This window comes from Larus michahellis, chromosome 10 (assembly GCF_964199755.1).
Source record: "Larus michahellis chromosome 10, bLarMic1.1, whole genome shotgun sequence".
Classification (NCBI taxonomy): Eukaryota; Metazoa; Chordata; class Aves; order Charadriiformes; family Laridae; genus Larus; species Larus michahellis.
The window spans coordinates 5,751,789-5,770,966 of NC_133905.1; the positions used below are offsets into that span (position 1 = coordinate 5,751,789).

General features: G+C 60.2%; 2 protein-coding genes across 4 annotated transcripts in view; one reads left to right on the top strand and one right to left on the bottom strand.

Moving 5' to 3' along the window:
* SETD5 (SET domain containing 5) overlaps positions 1–2,163 on the top strand; it is a 67,431-nt gene extending 65,268 nt beyond the window's left edge. For both annotated transcript variants that reach the window (XM_074602298.1, XM_074602297.1), the window contains exons 23-24: positions 1,051–1,124; positions 1,320–2,163. In XM_074602298.1, coding sequence (XP_074458399.1) covers positions 1,051–1,124; positions 1,320–1,919 — 674 coding nt within the window. In that variant the 3' untranslated portion in view covers positions 1,920–2,163. The remainder of the gene's footprint in view (positions 1–1,050; positions 1,125–1,319) is intronic.
* Positions 2,164–4,909: 2,746 nt separating this feature from the next.
* Positions 4,910–18,177, bottom strand: LHFPL4 (LHFPL tetraspan subfamily member 4). Of its 2 annotated transcripts, XM_074602866.1 has the most exons (5): positions 17,575–18,177; positions 7,218–7,454; positions 6,981–6,997; positions 6,035–6,183; positions 5,144–5,495 (listed from the first exon to the last, which is right to left on the bottom strand). In XM_074602866.1, exons 1-5 carry the CDS (start codon positions 17,978–17,980, stop codon positions 5,279–5,281), a joined length of 1,026 nt encoding a protein of 341 aa, XP_074458967.1. In that variant the 5' UTR covers positions 17,981–18,177; the 3' UTR covers positions 5,144–5,278. The 2 variants fall into 2 exon arrangements, with proteins under 2 accessions (XP_074458966.1, XP_074458967.1); XM_074602865.1 differs by having other exon boundaries at positions 4,910–6,737.
* Positions 18,178–19,178: the final 1,001 nt, after the last annotated feature.

The following is a 19,178-nucleotide window of genomic DNA, read 5'->3' on the forward strand; positions in this document are numbered from 1 at the left end:
ACGCGGCCGCTGAGAATCCCTGAGATGCTGCAGATAAACAGCTCTGTCTCATTAGACTGCTACATAACTCTGATGTGAAATCTTCTAGTCCCACTGGTTTCACTCCTTCCTAAAGAGAGCATGATCGCCAGCTGAACCCCACGCTTACAGTAGTAGCAACTGAAAAAGATACATGTGGTAAAGTGGCTGGGTCGCTTGCAGTAAGTACTTCTTGTCTACCCCAGTTCAGGTTCAGTTATTTGGTAGGAGAAGCAGCTCACCCACTCTCTAAGATACAGGTGCTAGAAAGGCTTGCTCTGTCAATAAGAAGCTTATTCCTCTTGATCTCTCACATAAATAAGGTGGATCAGCATGTGCTGTGCTGCTGGTGCCCTTCAAACTTCAAAGCATTTCTGTCAGCTTGGCCTGTTTCAAAAATAGGTATTCCTGAAGTCTAAGAGTAACTCTGTTTGGAGCAGCTCGGTTGACTTGTAAAGCATAATCCCCAGAGCAGCAGCAGGGGTGCTGTCAGCCTTGGCAGCGCGGGACCTCAGTCTTTGGCAGCGTCTGGATCTGCCTTTGAGGAAAACCCGCAGCAGGATCCTGCTGACAACTACCTAAGAAGGGGCAGTTTTATCTCCCCTGCTGTAACTGTAGCCAGGTGGATTCCTATGACCGAGGCTGAGTGGACGATCACTGGGTCCTTAGAAACTGTCTTCAGCCTCTCGGATCCTTCTGCAGAGCCGAGGGAGCCCAGGCCGTGCAGTGCAGCCGCTCAGATAGGCTGGTCCAAGCAGATGAGCTTTGTGCTAAACCAGAGCGCGCTGGGGTAAGGGAAGCAGCCGTTCCTAACGTGTGTGGCTGATTTACGCATGGTAAGGTTTTTCAGTTGCCTCGAGCTAGGATTCTTCAGCTTCTGAAACGCTGGTGGCTGGAGAAGCTGCTCTTGCCTCGGCTGTAGCTGGATGGAGAACAAGGCAGCTGGGGTTTGTGCAGGTGTGTCATTGGAGAGGGAGGTGCTGTGCCCTTAGTCCGGAGCGTGGGGGTTAACGTCTTACCTGTACATTGCAGACACAGCAGAAGGAGACACTCCAGACGCCCACAAAGGACCAGCAGTTTACAGTCCTTCTCGATACAGCTACCAGGTAAATCATTTCATATATTATCTGCCCATTCTGAAATAAAGCTTTTAACGGGATTAGGGGAGAAACTGGGTTTGGCTGCCAGTCATTCCCAGTCCCACCACACTAAGCACCTTTGGCATGAGAAGAAGGTGGGAAACGGGGAAGTCGGTCTGACATATCTTCTTTTTTTTTTTTTTCCCCCACCGCTTCGTTCAGCTCCTGCAGTCTGACAGTCCCCAGGCAGAATCGCAGACCCTTCTCCAGCAGAGTTCCTCCCCCTACAGAGGACACCTTACCCCGTCTCCCGGATACAGCTATCGAGCAGCAACACAGAGGACAGCACACAGCCTCTCTCACGGTTCCTCGGAAACATCCCTCTCCTCCACCTCTTACTCCAGCCCTGCCCACACGGTCTCCACAGACTCCTCTGCCCTGTTTGCAGGGAATTCGGGGTATTACAGCAGCCAGCAGCACTCTGGCGGCGTCAGCGGCAGCCTCCTGAAGAAGAGCTGCCCTGCTGCTGCCAGCCCAGCACAGCAGACGGCTGTGGACTCTCTTTCCTCCGAGTCGGGCTCCCAGCCCTGCACAGGCGCGTCGGGCTCCACCTCTGCTCCCCAAAGTGCTAGGTCACTACAGTCAGACTTGCGGACTATCAGCCTACCGAATTCTGGGCAGTCTGTTCTCTACCAGGGCTCCCGGGGGGCAGTGATTTCCAATGCACAACACTATCCGCACCGCGGGGGAAGCAGTGTCCATCAGTACAGACTTCAGCAGCTTCAAGGTTCTGGAGTAAAGACTCAAACGGGACTTTCCTAGGGCTGTCTGGACTCCAGGAGGACAAAACTGCCCATAGCTCCTTCCAGTCACCTCTGGAAGCGGCTCCTGGGCCAGTGTTGGGAGCTTGCACCTGATGCTGGGGTGCCAGGGGTCAGAGGCTGAGGTCTGAAATGCACGGGTGAGATTTGTGAGCAGTATTGGCCTCTGGCCTTGCAGGAGAACACTGATTTCTCTGAGGCAGAGACTGTAGCAGAGCTGTTCCCTGATGCATGGGTACATTGCAAAAAAAAAAAAAGAAAAAAAAAAAGAAAAAGAAAAAAAAAATTAAGAAAAAAAAAAAAAAGCAAATGGTTCAAGTGCAATGACTGTGGTGCAGCCTCTGTCTCTTGTCCGTGCCCATGGCCACAGTCACTCATGCAGTACGGACATCTTTTTGAATACGAAAGCAGTTAAAAGAAACATTGGGGGAAGTTGAACTCCAATCCCAAAGCTCTCTTTATAGGTCAGGTTCTCAGTGCGTTCTGGGGAGGGCTTTAATCCGTTACGATCATTCCAGTCACAAGCAGACGAGCGCACACGGCTGCCTTTGGGCCTGGGTCACGACTGCCGCGGTCGGAGCTTTTTCCAGGACAACAAGAGTCTCCGCAAATGTGAACTAGCAGGGGGTGGGGGGGTCGGTTGGAGTGTGTGTGCCTGTCGCTGCAGAGGATCTGGGATGCACTGTCGCGTGCTGCTCCGACGGGGCGCGATGGCCGCCTCCGTCGCAGGTCTGTGAACGGGAGAATTGCTGGGGTGGTGCTGCCACGTGCCACCGCGCCGGCGGGGGGGAGTCTCTGGCTGCCGGTGAGCAGACACGCTGGGGGGTGACCGGGGGCCTGATTAAAGTAACGTGATGCTGCGGCATGTGGGGGGGGCTGCCTGGCTGAGGAGCGGGGGGGGGCTGCAGGGAGGTGGTGGTCGGCTGCTCGGTGGGGACCCCGGCCTGTGCGGGAATGTCTGTCCCCGCCGAGCGTGGCAGCGGAGCCAGCCCAGACACGGTGCGCTGTCTGTTCAATTCCATACGATTGCCAGCTTCTTTCTCACTTGTTTACTGTAATATCGGGCGTGTTTTTATTTATCTAATTTTATATTCAGTTATAACCATAGTAGGTTAGCTAATATACGACAGTTGTCATCCCTGGTGCTGCAGTGGAACTTCTCCTTTCTCTTGGATAACATAATGCTGTGAGTCTGTCTCCCCTGTCTTTTCAGATGCACAGTCTTCTTCCTTTTTTTAGGACTGTTACAGGTTTCTCTAATTCACAATTGAAATCAGGTGTTTGTTCAACCTAGGGGAGACTTTTAAAAATATTGAAACAAAGAGTAACTTTTCTCACACTGTCTGGCTGTGAGCGTGTTGGGATGGAACTTGTCACCCCGCAGTTGGGTGTCTGTATACTGTATAAAATAGGTGTAAACTTCACTCGGCTTAGCCCTGGGGGTGCAGCCTCCCCTTTCGTGCTCTGAACAGCACGGGGCAGGCGGGCTCTGCCCTGCCGGGTGGCAGGAGGAGGCCGGGGGGGCCCTGCCCAGAGGCTCCGGCACCTTTGGGCGCAGCAGGGGGGCAGGAGGGAGGGACCCTGGAAAGCTCTTGGAAAGGTGGGGGGCTTTAGCTTCTTACTCTAGTGGAGTTTTTACACCATGCTGTAACATTTGAACTTTCACAAGAGATGTAATAATTTTGATAATAAAAATACTTAACTTGAAAACCAGTATTTTCGAAAGTCCCTTTCTGTTTCCTTACCACCTTCAGCGCTGGTGCCCAGGTCGTGGGGGGAGGCGGGGGGGGTGTCTGTTGGTCTCTCTTCCCTGTCCCTGCAGGGTAAATGGAACCTTGCGGGAGCAGCCCTGCAGACCTCCCTTTTGCCAGAATTTCGGGTCAAGCCGGGGGCTGCTCCAGGAGCAGGAAAGGGAAATTCCCTGAGCTTCCTGGCTGGGGTTGTGAGGTTGTGGCTGCGCCGCTGCTCTTCTCGCTCAAGCTCATCTGGGGAGGAGATAGGGTGGCAGGTGTCCTGCTTCAGAACCTGGTTTCTGGTGCGCTGATGCCCAGGGCTTTTTAGTTTTCATCCCGCTTGCCTTTTCCTTAGGCAGCCTGAGACGGGCTGAGCCTGCAGTGGCGCACGCCGGGCCTGCCTCCAAGTGCTGATCCTCAACGCTGGTCCCAGGTGCCCAGCCCCTCCAGTGCTCCACCACCCTCCAGGCGAAAGCGCTCCCCTGACGCCTCGTGGGACTCTGTGGGGTGGCTCGTCCTGTCCCTGTGCGTTCCCCAGAAGAGTCTGGCTCCGTCCCCTCTGTGTCTTCCCCCAAAGCAGCTGTGGGCGCCAACACGTTCTCCCCATCCCTCAGCCGTCCCTTCCTGCTGTGTTGCCTGCCCAGCGCTGCCCCGGGCCGTGAGCGTGTCCCGTTTGGGGAGGCCAGAGCTGGCCGAAGCTCTCCAGATGGCCAAGAGGTCCCCAGGCTGCCCTGGCGCTCACACAGCCTGTAAAGCTGTCCCCGCGCCTCTACCAGAGCGTGCCGTTGGACCGACGAGCCATGTGAGTTGTTTTTTCCATCAAGACACAGGAATTTGCTGATTTTCAGGAGGCTCCTACTGGGGTGTCACCCCATGAGGTGACAGACCGCCCGTGGTGCACTGTGGCTCTGCAACCCAGGGCGGGGGGACCCATGGAGGGGCAAAAGGGGACGGTCAAAACGCTCCTAGTGATAGAAACCCACCCCACACCCCACCTCCCGCCTTGCCACGGGGTGGGACAGACCCATTCCCTGGGGACTCGCGCTGCCAGTGTCCCCCTGCTTGTGGGTGGATGGAGGCTCAGCCCCACGGGGGGGCGCAGGGTGGGCTCCCCTCCCTCCCCACCCCACGTAGCCGTGCCATGGCCCGGTGCCCACGCCAGGTCCTCCGACATCCCCCTTGCAAACCATCTCGACCTCATCCACCGTGTCCGGAGGAGCCCGTCCCAGTTCCCCCCCACACCACAGGGCTCTGAGCTCGTCTGGTTTGAATTATATTTTTCAATAAGGTTTTGTGAAACACTGTATCAAACTTTGTACTAAAATACAGATATATTACAGCTACTGTATTCCTTTCTCCACTGATTTTCTTCGTTTGTTTTTCCAATTCAGCCGGCAGCAGCGCTCACAAGCTGGCAAGACCCGGGGGATGCGGGGGGCTCCCACCAGCCCCGCTCCGGGGAGGATACGGGCGCTGCCGGAGGAACGCTGGCACCGCCGGGCTTGTGGCTGGCAGCAGCCGTTGGCAGAAGGAGCGCCGGTGCCGTCCCAAGTGACTTTGGCTCCCGGCAGGTGTTTGGGCTGGGTCCTGTCCCTCACCGCCGCCCCGCGGGGCCTCAGGGCACCACTTACCGGCTCCCGCCAGCCCCGGCTCCCCGGGCTGGGTGGTGGTTCCTGCGGAGCCCTTCATTGCCGTCCCCCAGCAGCCTCCCTGCACTGTGGCCCTGCCTGGGTGCCTGCGGATGGGCAGCGGCTCCTCTGCCCAGGGCTGCCCGTCCTGGGGCCACGGTCCCGCTCCGCTCCCTGCGCCCAGCTCGGCCCCGCTCCCAGCCCTGCCGGGACCCCCTGCAAACAGCCCCCGGCTACTTGCACTGAGACCGGGCCAGTGCTGAGGACTTTATTGCATTGCAAGGGCTGTGGTGACCGGAGCCCCCCCGCGAGCCGGCACCCGGGGAAGCCCACACACGCCAGTGTGGCCAGCAGAGCCACAGCCGGGCTGCAGCCGCCCGTGCCGGGGAGGGTGCCGGGGTTGTCGGTGCTGGCTGTTGGGTGCTGTGTGTGTGTGATTGAAGCTGGGTCGTGCTCGGAGGCTGCTGGGCTCAGCGCCACCCCGGGCCATCGCCATGTGCCAGCGAGGCGCAGGCAGGGGACAGGGACAGGATGCCAGGGTCGGCACGGGCGTGCCTGGGTGTCCCCCCCTGCCCCGGCCATGCCGTGTGGCGGGGAGAGCCTTGCCGTCACCAGTGGAGATAAAGCACCGTATGGGGATGGGGAGGGAAGGCGTTTGGCAACAGCCCGCGGCTGGCTCGGGTAGGGGGCTGGCGGGGGGGGTCCTCCTGTGCCCGCCTCGGGGGGGTTTTGCATGTTCAGCTGCTCCCACTTACCAGGGCTTACATTCAGCGGCAGCGCGAGTCGGGTGTCCCAGCGGCCGGTGGCAGCGAGGCCCCTGTGGTCCCCAGCCATGCGCCGGAAAACACCACGTCCTGGGGCCAGGCTCCCGGGGTGGGGGCCAGGGGGCTCGAGTCACTTTACCCTGTTTAGAGAATATGAATTTACACGTAAAAGTAGGGGTTGGGCCCCGTCCTGGCCACCGGGTCCCCCAGCTGTGGAGACAGGATCACGGAGCTGTACAAAATGGGAGCGGGGAGGGGGCCGGGGCCCGGAGCAGCCGGCGCGGGGCGTCGCTGGGCGCGCGTTCAGGTGGGATTCTGCGGGTCAGGAGTCCTGGGGATGTAGAAATCTGTTAAAAACTCTGAGACTGTTTTTTCCTCGAAGCAAAACCGCAGTTGGACGCTGTTCTCAAACGAAGCGGGTTTGGGGCATCCTCCCCCGGCGGCGGCGGCCCGCGGGCAGTGGGGGGTGCGGAGCTGGTGGGGTGCGTGGGATGGCGGTGCCGGCGTGGACATGGAGGTGACGGTGGATGCGGCGGGCGGCTGGCATGTCCCCAGCGTGGGCGGTGGGGCCCAGGGGGCGGCACGGGACACTGCGTGGCCGCTGGCAGCAGACGAAGGGCAGGACGGGGAGGGAGCGCCCAGGCTGCCGGCCGCGGGAAGAGGATCCTGTTGCGGGCGCTTGGCCTTATATCCTCTGCGGGGAGAGCACAGCAGGTCGGGGACGGTGTTGGGCAGGACTCACTGCGCCATCGTGCCACCAGCATGTGCCATGCACGTGCCTGTCCCCATCCCTGCTGCCTCCCTGTCCCTGCTGCCTCCCTTCCCGCACAGCCAGGGTCCCCCCAACCCACCCCATGAGGGGCCACCCAGCACAGTCACACCCCGACACGCCACACAGTCAGGGCCGGGGGACGGGATGGTGACACTCAGGACTTACCGCGGTGCCGACAAAATCTGTGAAAACAGAAGAGAGTGCGTCAGGCAGGGCGGGCGCCCGGCAGCCCACTCCCACCCTGCCCGACCTGCCTCACTTTGCAGGTGGTGGTTAAGCCCGTGGGACCCTCGCCCGGCTGCAGGCTGCCGGAGGGGCCGAGATCCCTGGGCTTTTCCCACCCAGGACCCCCCCCAGGGCCACGGCATGGGGCCCCGGGACCCCTGGCAGCGCAGCGCTCACCTTTGCTCTCTGTCTTGAGCTCCTCGTGCAGCAGGTCGTTTTGCCGGTTGCCGAGGACGAAGGCCAGGAAGGAAAGGATGAGGGCGTTGAGGATGCCGATGATGGCCAGGATGTAAGCCCAGCGCACGGAGCAGTCGCCCAGGGAGTACTTCCCTGTCTTCTCCCCGCACATGTCCCGTATGGTCTCTGCATCCCAGCCGTCGGGAAAGATCATGCAGCCCAGCACCAGGCAGAGCGCTGCAGGGGCGAGAGGAGGGAGAAGCGTCAGGGGGACACTCCGGGGTGCCAGTGCCGGGAGCTGAGACCCCCCAGTCAGTGCACAAGCGTCTGCCTTGACCCCATGACAGCCAGGCAGCGCAACGGGGTGACGGCGGGAGTCCCCAGGGGGCTACATTTGCACGTGGCTGCCCCAAACCTGCCCCAGGCACAAACGTGGACATCAGGGGCTCGGTTTCTTCGAGCGGCAACCACGGGATCAGCGGTTTCCCACGGGCTTTCCTCGTCACCGCCGGCTCCCTGCGCGTGGGCAGGAGCTGCCGGTGGGCTGCAGGCAGGGGTGCTGCCTGCCAAGAGGGTTGTCGTCGTCCCGGGGAGCACCCACATCCCACCACCTCGCGTCACGCCCAGCGGGCTCGCCTGCTCAGCCTGCCTCCATCCCGCACGCTCCCGCACGCAGGGAGACATCCGGGAGCACCAGGGTGAACGGGAAGGGAAATGCCGAGACAAAGCCTGTGACCGCCAAGGTAAGGAGGCGACGCTTTTTCTGACTACAGCCAGTACAACAGCTCCTCGTCCCGCATCAGCTGGGAAGGCTAAAAATATTAATGCCGTTGTAGAGCAGCTGGGATGCGCTGTGAGTATTTTTGTCCTGGGTTAGGAAAGAACCGAGAGAGGCTTGTGCCCACATGAGTGACAAAGTGCCTCCCCGTCCCTCATTGCTGGAGGGACAGCAAACACCCGGCCAGGCGCCAGTGCTGCCGCGGTGGTCTCGGGGGGGCTGAGGTGAGCTTTTAACGGCTCTCGGTAGGGAGAGAAGTCCTAGGAGGGGGGGAAAGGGAGCGCAGGGCTGGCACAGGGCATCACACGGGGGCTCGGCACGGCCCCTGCATCCTGATGAGCTCTCCCCGGGAAAGGGCAGGGACGCCGGGGCGAGTCGCCCTCGGCAGCCGCACACCAGCACGTATACCACCTGCCAGCTGCTGCCTGGCCTCTGCCTCCTCCCCCCACACTGCCCATTTGATTGGAAAAAGCATCTTTACGGACAGAGGGGAGCTCTGCGACCTGATTTATGACCATACGCAGCCCGGCACCGCGTGGCTGTGGAGCGCGGTGCACGCGTGAGGTGCCGGCATCTCCGGCACGTCGTCACCAGGTACACCCAGCCGAGCACGGCCGGGTCTGCGGGAACTCCCTGTCCGCTGGGACCAGACCAACCCCAAACCATCCCTTCTGGAAAGAAACATACAATCAGCACTGACGCCGTGCGTTGCACAGTAGATGGTGAGCAGCAACCTTGGGCACCTCCGAGCTAGATGCCATTGAATTCAGACGAGTGCCTGAATTAAAGGCGAGGGGGAGAGCAGCAGACCTACGGCAGGGACTCTCCCTGGGAAAGCGGAGGTGCCGAGAGGATTTTAGGACCCCACTGGTGCAGTGCAGCCGTGGAAAAAAGCTACAGTGCTCCGTGGCCATCCCCGGCGAGGGGGTGGTTTTGGCCCCGCAGCACTTGGTCAGGCTGACACGACCCAGGCTGGAAACAGGCAGGGCTGGAACGGCTCTGCCGAAATGGGTGAGGAGGAGAAAAGAGCGCAGTGAGGCCGGAGGAAAGCACGGCCAGCGGCAAGGCGAGCACCCCCACTGCCCGGGTGGGCAGCAGCCCCCCCAGCAACAGCCCCTCTTGGCCCAAGGCTGCAGGAGAAGGCAAATTTAAATAAACAAAAAAATAATCAGCTGCCAATTTTATCTCCACCAGCAGGGGCTCGGCCGGGCTCCTGGCTTTTGCGCATGGCCCTGGGGCAGCCCTTTGCAGGAGCAGAAGAGCAGCCCCTGGGTCTTTCCCTGGGCTCCGCAAGCATCAGTATTTCCTCTGCGTTTCAAGAGTTTATTTGGGATCTGGGTGGATGCGGCTGCCCGGGTAAAGCAGGAGGTCGCTGAGAGCTCGCTGCTCTGCAAACACCTCAGCTGCAGGGGTGAGGGTCCCCCAGGACATCAGCAGGTCCCAAACATGGCAGGACGGGGCAGTGACACAGGAGGCAGTGGATTAACGTGCTGGAGGGCTACGGCACTCGTGGAGGACACAAGAGACGGCATTTAAGGCGAAAGCAGAGAGCAGCTCAAAAAGGTATGGGAAAAACACACAGCACGTGAGCCACAGGTGCAGCAGGTTGTCACAACACAGCCACGGGGGACAGGCAGCGGTGGCCACTGCCAGGACCACTGGGGCTGGCTCTACCCTGCGTCTGCCTGCCCTGGTCCCTCCTGTCCCCCTGTGCCCGTTCTGCGCTGGCACCGGGGCGAGGGCAGCCTGTGCCCTGGCCCGTGGAGCAGCTCAAGGAGCTCGGCCCCAGATCTCACAGCCCCCGTTTGCCAGAGAGAATTAAAGTACAAATTCACTACCAGGGCAAAGGAGCACTCCCAAGCCACCGCGTGTACCCGAGCGCCTCTGCCCGAGGGCGACCGGCCTCTTCCCAGGAGCCCCTCTCTGCCATGCAGCTCCCCGGGCAGTGGCCATGGTGGGGCCTGGCCACCAAAGGCGGCTCCTCTCCCAGCGAAGGGCGGCGCGGAGCTCTCCTCTTCCCGTCTGTCCTACGCGTTCCCAGCAGCAAGCCGAGTCCTCTGCTCTGTCACAAGCAATTCCCTTTCCCGCGTATCCCCAGGCCGCCCAGTGTCCTGGGAACACGCTCCCGTGCCTGCAGCAAGGAGCGACGCTGACGTGCAGAGGGAGAACGAGGAGGGGGATCCCCGCACGGCCAACAGACCCCAGCGCTGCCCTTTTCAACAAGCCCCTCGCAGCAGGTCTGAGGGGCGCGCGGACGGGGCTCCACCTGCCCGTCCCTCTGCCCCCAGCACCGATCTGCCACCACCTGCCTCCCAACGCCCCGAGGTCCCTTGCAACCCTGCAGGAAAGTGTCGTTTTTTGTTTAAAACAGCCTATTTCCACGCCTTGCAACTGCATGAAAAGCACACCAAGTGATGACTCCTACAAGAGATGCTATTAAAAAGGAAAAAAAAAAAAAAAAAAGAAAAACCCAGCTCCCATCCATCTTGGTTTTAATTCCTGTTCTTCTGAGGGTGTGGTGCCAGTCCCCGAGGACAACCAGCTGCTTCGTCACACCCCACAGCTGTCATCCCTCCCCCAGGCCCTGGGCTCCAACTCCCTCTTCCAGAGTTTTCCCAGTTGGCCAGGCGGATTTGAGACGGGGCATTTTGGTGATCCCCGGGGCAGGGTGTACACGGAGGGAGGGTGACCCAGCCGAGGTTTGCAGGGCTGCCCGCGGGATGCTGCTGGGCCTCTGGCCCCAGGGGAACCAGCATTTCTCCACTTGGCTTTGCAGCTGGTTCACGGCTTCCCACTCCGTGGTGCTCCCTCGTCAGAGCCCCCTAGAAATGTAATGGGCATCTCAAGGGCTTTTGATATCCTGGCAGAAGAAATTAATTGAAGGGAATTCAGTGTTACGGCTCGGGCCGCAACACTGGAATGAGATTTTAGCAGAGAGAGAAGAGGAGGCTCCTCCTGGCAGGACAACGTCCCCCGGCAGCAGGTGCATTTAGCTGATCTGGACCGTCTGAGTAACCTCCGTGTTTGCCGAGTACCACGGTTATCCCAGCGCCGCCCCAGTCCTGTGCAGTTGTGCCTGAAGGATTCAAATCTGATTTTTTTTTAATCACTTCTTTTGCTGTCTAGTTTAGCCTGCAGGTTTGGGTGAAGGCTGGTTTTTACTGCTCTCGCCTGCCATGGGTGGAAGGCGCTAAGGACACGTGAAAGACATGGCCTCCCCCCAACCAGGGACGCGCAGAGCATCGCGCTGCCACAGGACACACGGGGGAGTGAAAACTGGAAAACATGGGGGTAAGTGGGGGAAAACCAGCAACTGCTGCGTCCCAAAGGGGCTTGGGGACAGCGAGGCATTTGGCCCTGTGGGCAGCAGCTCCCCCTCCCTTGGGTTCAGCGAGCTGCCCGTCCCCTTCCCTTGTGCACATCACTCCCACCTCTGCCACAGGTATTTTGGTGACCCGCCCCTGCCCTCGTATCTACCTTGTGCCAAAGGGGAGGAAGCTCTAGGTGCCCGCGGCCGCTCACCACAATGCTGTGCCATCAGCACATGGTGGGGTGCCCGCTGGAGATCCCCACCACGGTGCCTCTGGGCACTGCACACCAGCCCCCCAACCTCCAGGAGAACAGGGACAGTGCCGTGACTTTGGAGTCTGGGGTGGCTGCTGCTCACTAGGAAACCTCCTGAGAGCCGAGCGCCAAAAGGAAAGGGAACAAAAAAATTTCCCCCCCCCTCTTCCTAAAAATAGAAATCCCTCAAAAATAAAGGAAAATTAAAGGCAGCGTGCTCGGGAGGGCTAGCATCGGCCATTTACACAGACACGAGCTCCCTTACGGCATTTTGTTCCACAGGCTGTTTACGAGCCAAAAAAGTCATCAGGATTCAGAATGGAGTTACGAGTGTGTATGAATCAGAACTGACAGTTACTTTATCTGGAACAAGAGTTAAGGGACGTAAGCTGCGGGACACGAGCGGCTCCGCAGTGCCCGGCTCGGTCCCTCACCGCGGGACGGCGGGGACGGCAGCCACCGCGGCCAGAGGGTTACGCTGCTTTCCCAAAGCTCAGGGCCGGGTGCTGCGGGGCACAAGGTGTTGGGCAGACACGAGGTCTGTGCCGTGTCGCTGCTCCTGTCCCCAGTGTACAACAGGAGGGGCAGGGGAAGGAGAGGGGAAAATCTTCAGGAAAGCTTTTCTGGGGCCAGAAGCCGGCAATTCAGCAAATGCAAATTTTTTTAGAGAGATGTCGTCTTTTTGCTGTGAGGTCGGCGGGTGGAAGTTCATATCACCTGGAAGATCATATATTGGCACTATTTCTCCCTTGAGCAGAGAAAGCAGCTGGCCCAGTTACACTGCCTAGCTAGTTTGGAGCAGTGCTGCCTGTCTCTCATTTTTTCATTAAGAATTTCAGTGAATGACTTTTATGTCCACGAGAACAATTTTTTTTCGAAACCTCAAACTCTCTCCGAGAGGAGCTGGCTCTCCAGCCGAGCCCCAGTTGGGAAGACGAGCCCATCCTGACGTGGCTCAGCAGAGTCACCGCATGACCACCGGCACCAGGGAGCGTTTCGGGGCTGCGGTGTTTGTTCGGGCCAGACCCTGCTCTTCCACAAGGCTGCAGCCACACCGTCACACCGCGCGGCTCAGCCCTGATCGGATCAGCAGTTGGCAACGGCCTTCCTAACCGCTGCTCTCCTCGGACATGCTGAAACGATGCCGTGCAGCTGCACCACGTGAGGGGTCTCCACTCAGATGGTGACAAACGCAGCTCAAGCACAGAAGATGAAGGCACTGAGGCTCTGCCTCTGCTCCCAGTTCACACGCTGGTGGGTGGGAAGAGCCCATCGGAAAGATGCGCGTAGCTCCGAAGGGGGTCTCCCAAAGGAGGAAGGGCTGAGATGGATACGCATTATCACATTCTCCGTCGGGGAAGGTGCCTGGACACAGCATAATTAACTCCAACTTGACACTGATAAAGACAAACCCCAGCCCCGTGGCCAATGACATGGCCGCAGGTGGAAAGGCACCGCACGTTGTGTGCCCAGATCTGGCCTAGGGGAGCTGGAAGGTGCCACCACACCAACTGCTGGACTTGAACTTGAAAGAAGTGGGTCTAGTGGGGAAACACCTTCAAACGCGGCCAGTCACTTTCTCCCTGCAAGAGGGACTGCACGCTCAGCTGGCCGCCTCTTTTGACCCTCAGTAGACTGTAAGTACAAAACCAAGGGTCTGCCTGAAGGCCCCCTAAAAACAGAGCCCCGGACCCACTCAGAGTGACTGTCCTCACAGACGGCACGTGGTGCGGTGCCACGCAGAGGCAGCTGGGGTCTCTCGCTCCAGCGTTAGTGCCGGACACCAGGACAAGTTTGTTCAAAGCTTGGACTCAACTCACAGGTTGACCACGTCTTGCGTTACAGCACAGAATAAGGGAATCGGAGGAAATGCTCAAGCTCCTGGGCAGCCACCTCAGTGTGTGGTGGTGGTGGTGTATTCCTGGGCTCTGGTCTCCAGCAGATGACTGCTACATGGAACAGAGGCATCCCAGCCCAGCTGCCTTCATCTCGCTCCCGTACCAGCCCTCCATGGAGGGTGGATGAGAGGGATCACCCACGCAGCCCATTTCTCTTCAAGTAAGCATCATCCCGTGGGACTTTCTGAAGGAGCTTCTCCACTAATTTTGAGGACTGGGGAGGCATCAGGGTGCTGTGAGTTATACAGTTGTTGACATGCTCATGTTAAAGGACTGTTTCTGGTTTTATAACGGAAGGATTTAGCAAAATCTCCAGTTTTGCATTATTGGGATTTTGAACAGGGCAGATGGCTACGTTTCTATTTGCGATAAAGCAGTCTCTCCTCTTAATTAGATCCAGTTTCCTCCTAGGAGGGCAGTGGCTTTTGAGCTGGGGCTTTCTGTGAAGCTCTAATTAAACCCTTCCTTGATTGTCGTCCACTAATTAGACATTGACGATTTAAACTTCTTTTTTTTTCTGACAGAGATACTGAATTCCTGATCATCCTCCTCCCCGACTTTCCTGCTCTTGACTTTTCTCCTCTTTGAAGAGCCTGTTCATGCCCTCGCTCAGCAGCCCTGTATTCTGCACCGGCCATCCCACAGAGACTGGGTGGACCCACCTCTGGCCCATCTCTCTGCCTTTCATCTTGTTTTCATCACTGCCTTTCGTCACTGTGGTTTTCACCAGTAAGACCATGAAATTTTGGGCCTTGCTGTTGCTTCTGCCAGTGGTGCTTCAGCTAAAACCTCCCCCAGGCAGGAGGAACGCCTTTCTCTTCTCTGCTCCTCCAAGCCCTCTGCTGTGGCACAACCCTCTGACCTCCCAGGTGGGTGACTCTCTGAACCTTGCCAACACACCGTGCTGGAGCCTGCATTGGGCCCCCGCCCTGCCCTACCCACGGGATTTGGCCCATGGTTTCCTCTTCATGGGACACGGCAGCTCCTTCTCCACGTGCAAGGTAACACATCCACCTGCGGCTGCCTCTGACATGCCCAGGGAAGTTCAGCCCTGCTTCATCCTCCCAGATGAGGTTCCCTCTTGCCATGTCCTGGCCCTCCCTGATGGCAACACCAGCCTCTCCTGCAGGACAGAAGCTGCCTCGTGCTGCCCCACCTCAGCACAGGGTGGATGGCCAGTCTCTGTGAATGCCGCCTCAGACTTTCCCCGACACAGAAAGGCCGCATAGCCCCACTGCTATGGGAGAGCTCCAAGCCAAGCCTGGGCCAGCTGGGTCCAGGAGAGACAACCCACGGCCCCAGCAAGCCACGCACTCGGGGTTCTCACAACCACAGTTGTGAGCAACACAAATGTAGCCACAAGGTGCAAAGTGTGAGCAGGGACAAGTCCCAGGGCAGGGCGAGGGGTACCCAGAGGTGACAGACGCAGGGTGCTGCCCTGACTGCCCCAGACCTGAGCTGGGGGCAGGACAGGAGGCACCGGGGCTGCCTTTTGGTGCAGCATCCTCCACCACACAGCTTCCTGTGCAGCAGCAGCACCGGCCGGGCGCTCCAAGCCACTTGATTAAGCTGCTGACAATCGGTAGGATTTAGGCTCTGAGCTTGCCTTAAACCGGTAAATCTTCGGGAGAGGGAAAATTAAAGATGAAGGAATTTCCCGATAAGCCAAGGCAACACCAGGTCTGGCTGTGGTCCTGATCTGGGTGAGGAGAGGTCAGGCTTTCCAGCCCAAGCCAGCTGCAAAGAAGAGAGCTGGGCCAGCTGCAAGCCCCTAGCATGGTGGGGGAGGAAGCCTTCTTCCCAGGAGGGCAGAGTGGGACGCTTTTATTAGGAATATGGGGGGCTCTGGGTCTTTCTGGTGGAAGCTCTGGGCCTATTCACACCTTCTATGAAGTGGGAAGTAACGCAATGTCTTTCCACATGTGGTAAAACCAGAGAGAGAATGAAGTGAAGGGTCTCACTACCGGGTGAAGCTCAGGGTCTCTTCTCGGGGTCTTTCTACCAGAAGGACAGACCCTCTGTGAGGACAGCTTGGAGGTCTGCATACAAGGGGATATTTGGGATCCTTATCAACAAAAGCACCATGTCCCCTTCTTGGGAAAAGTCTGGGTTATTGCATGGTGTCCCTTTGAGGCGTGAGTCTATGGGGGTGTTGGGGTACACCTACAGTGGGGTTTCTTTTCTGGAGGGAGCAAAGGAGGATCTATAAAAAGGGCCACTTCTGGGGGAAATGACTGGACTTGAGCCTGTAGGCACTTCTGAGGAGACATCCTCAGAAGGTAAATATATGGTGTCCCACTGGGAAGCGCTGTACTTGGGATGTTTTTATGCAGAGAGCTAGGGAAGGTCTGTCCTCAGAGCCCCTTGATGATGCTGGAGGGATGGAGGAAGGCTGGGCACAACATCTCTTCAAGGGGGAACTGGAGGGTCCGTCTGTGCACAAGTCCTTTTACAGGGCTGGGAGGTTCCATGCATGGGCTCCTGCCAATGATGGGGTCCCTTCAGGGGCTAGGGGTTCCCCTAAAGTGGGCATCCCCTGTGGGCTGGGCTTGCTCAGGGATGCCCTTGGGGCTGGGTAGACAGGGAGACTGGGCTCCTCAGCTCCCACTGGCTTGAAGGGGACTACTCCCTGATGTGGGGTGTCCCAGGGGGTCTGGGTCCCTAGGGGGTTGGTCCCAGGTGTCCTAGGGCATCCTTGGGGCTGGTCCCTGCCTCTGTGGGACAGCTCTTGTTGTAGGGTGTCCCAAAGTTGGCCCCTGACTGGGGTGTACTGGGGTGCCCTGAGGCTGGTCCCTGGCCCAGGGTGCTCCAGGCTGTCCAGGTACCCCAGGGCTGTTCTGGGGTCTCCTGAGGAGAGTCCCTGATCCAGCTTTCCCACTGTGTCCCAGGGAGCCCTGTGGTTCCCTGGGGTCAGGTCTTCCCTAGGGAGCCCCACATGCCAGTGTCCAGAGCTGATGCCTGTTTCTGGTGCTCTGTCAGCTCTAGTGCCTGGCCTGGGTGTCCCAGGAAGCCCTGGTCCATCCTGAGGCTGGTTCCTGGCTGGGATGTCCAATGGATCCACAGTACTTGTGCCTAGCATAGCTTCCTTGAGCAACCCTGGTGTTCCCTGTGGCCAGGGCCCTGATACGGGTGCCTGGGGAGCCTTGGGGGCCAGTGCCCTGAGCTGGTGCCCATTCCTGGTGCTCTGTCAGTGCTAGTGCCTGGCATGGGTGTCCCGGGAGGCTTTGGGGCTGGTTCCTGGAACCATGGCTCTGCACCACTTGCACCCAGCCCAGCTTCCTTGAGCAACCCTAGTGTTGCCTGTGGCCATGGACCCCGATACCAGTGCCTAGGGAGCCCCGGGTGCCAGTAGTCAGAATAGGTGCCTGTTTCTGGTGCTCTGTCAGCGCTAGTGCCTGGCCTGGGTGTCCCAAGAAGCCCTGGGGCTGGTTCCTGGAACCATGGCCCCACACTGCTTGTACCCAGCCCAGCTTCCTTGAGCAACCCTGGTGTTCCCTGTAGCCACGGGCCCTGATAGCAATGCCTGGGGAGCCTCAGGGGCAAATGCCCTCAGCTGGTGCCCATTTCTGGTCCTCTGTCAGTGCTAGTGCCTGGCCTGGGTGTCCCAGGAAGCCCTGTGGCCGGTTCCTGGAACCATGTCCCCGCATCGCTTGTACCCAGCCCAGCTTCCTTGAGCAACCCTGGTGTTCTCTGTAGCCACGGACCCTGATAGCAATGCCTGGGGAGCCTCAGGGGCAAGTGCCCTCAGCTGGTGCCCATTTCTGGTCCTCTGTCAGTGCTAGTGCCTGGCCTGGGTGTCCCAGGAAGCCTTGTGGCTGGTTCCTGGAACCATGTCCCTGCACCGCTTGTACCCAGCCCAGCTTCCTTGAGCAATCCTGGTGTTCCGTGTGGCCGGGGGTCCTGCCACCAGCGCCCGGGGCTCCCACACCCACCGCCCCACGTTTGACACTGCCATCCCAGCCAACCCCACGGTCCCCCACACCCGTCCCCCGCCCCAGAACCCAGAGAAGGCCGGTCGGGGGTGGGGGGTGGGGGGGTGGGGGGCGATGCCTGCCGGGGGTGGGTGGGGTGGTGGGGAGGGGTGGGGTGTGTGGGGGGGGTGTGTGCCGGTGTGTACCTGCCAGCAGCTGCATCCAGGCGCAGATCTTGTAGACGGTGGCGGTGTTGCAGAAGAAGAAGAGGGCGAAGCAGGTGATGCAGCCCAGCGTCAGCACCATGGAGAGCAGCACGAAGAAGGCCGCCGCCTGGAAGGCGCCCGAGGGGATGGTGCTGAAGTCGGTGAAGGAGCCGCGGCACGACAGCTCCCGGCCCGCCAGCCCGCTGCCCACGCAGTAGTGGAACAGCCCGAAGTAACCGGGCTTGGGGGTGTTGACGCTGTCGCCCACCCAGTAGGGCTGGATGAAGACCACCACGTTGATGATGGCGAAGCAGATGGTGAAGATGGCCCAGAGCACGCCGATGGCCCGCGAGTTCCGCACGTAGTTGTCATGGTAGAGCTTGGAGGCTTCCTGCGAGGGCAGCATCCTGCCGGAGGGGGCGGGCGGGGCGGGGTAGGGGGGTTGGGGAGGGGGGACCGGGACGGCGGGGACCCCGCCCGGGTTTTGGGGGCGGGGTGGGGGAGGGGGGACGGGGACGGGACACACCGCGGCCTAGGCGCGCCCGCGGGCTGCCGGCCCCTGCGCCACCCGCGCCGCCATCTTGGCTGCCGCCTCTGCGCCCCGCGCGCGCCCCCGCCGCGCGCGAGCGCGGCCGCGCGCACTCCCCCCCCCCCCGGCCCCAGCCCCGACACTTCCCGTGTCCCCTCCCCTGTCCCCTCCGCCACTGCGGAGCCCAGCCCAGACCGGCCGCCTTCGGCTCCGCCCCGAACGGGGCTCGGAGACGGGCTCGGCAGCGTTCGGACCGGTTCGGGCCGCCCCGGCTAGGTTCGGGCATCCTCGCCTCGGTTCGGGCCTCCCCGGCCCGGTTCGGGCAGCCCCGGCCCGGTTCGGAGCGGATGGTGGAGGTGGCGATGAGGCGGTGGCGGGCCCGTCCCGGTACCCCGGCAGGGCGTGGGCGCGGCCCCCGTTGATGGCAGCAGGGACACGCGTGGGCACGTTTGCCCCAAGCGGGCCCGCAGGGACAAGGGAGGGCGTTTATCCCCCCCCCGGCCCCTCCGCGACGCTGGGGAGACCTGTGAGTTGGCCCCCCCGCGGCGGGCAGCGGGCCTTCCCGGACCACCCGGTGGGGCCGGGGCATTGTCGGTTGCCGCCAGCGCGGGGTGTGCAGGCACTGGGAGCAGCAGGGCTCGATCCCGCGCCTCCCGTGTGCCCCGACGGCACGCACACACGTGTGCCAGGTCAGGTGTCGCAGGCTGTCGGCCTGAGGTGTGTGTATGCGGGCAGGTGTCCCGCAAAATCCTCCTTCCTCCTGTCCCAGCAGCCTCATGCTGGACCCAAAACCACAGCAGGGACCAGACCATCTCGGGCCAGCTTTCTTCTCAAGGCCGCTAAGGTTAATGGCAGCCATCGCTGAACTTGGCCCTCTTGAAATGCTCCAGAGGCCTCACCCGCTTCCACATCTTGTTAAGGTTCGCGGCTGATTTGCGAATCAAGACATGTGCAGATACACCCAAACTCTGTATTCCCCTGCACGAGCGGAGGAACTGGCTGCTCTGGAACAGGGGTGTCCGTTCACCCCGGTACAAACACTATGAGCTGTCCCTGTCCCTGCACCATGGCCCCG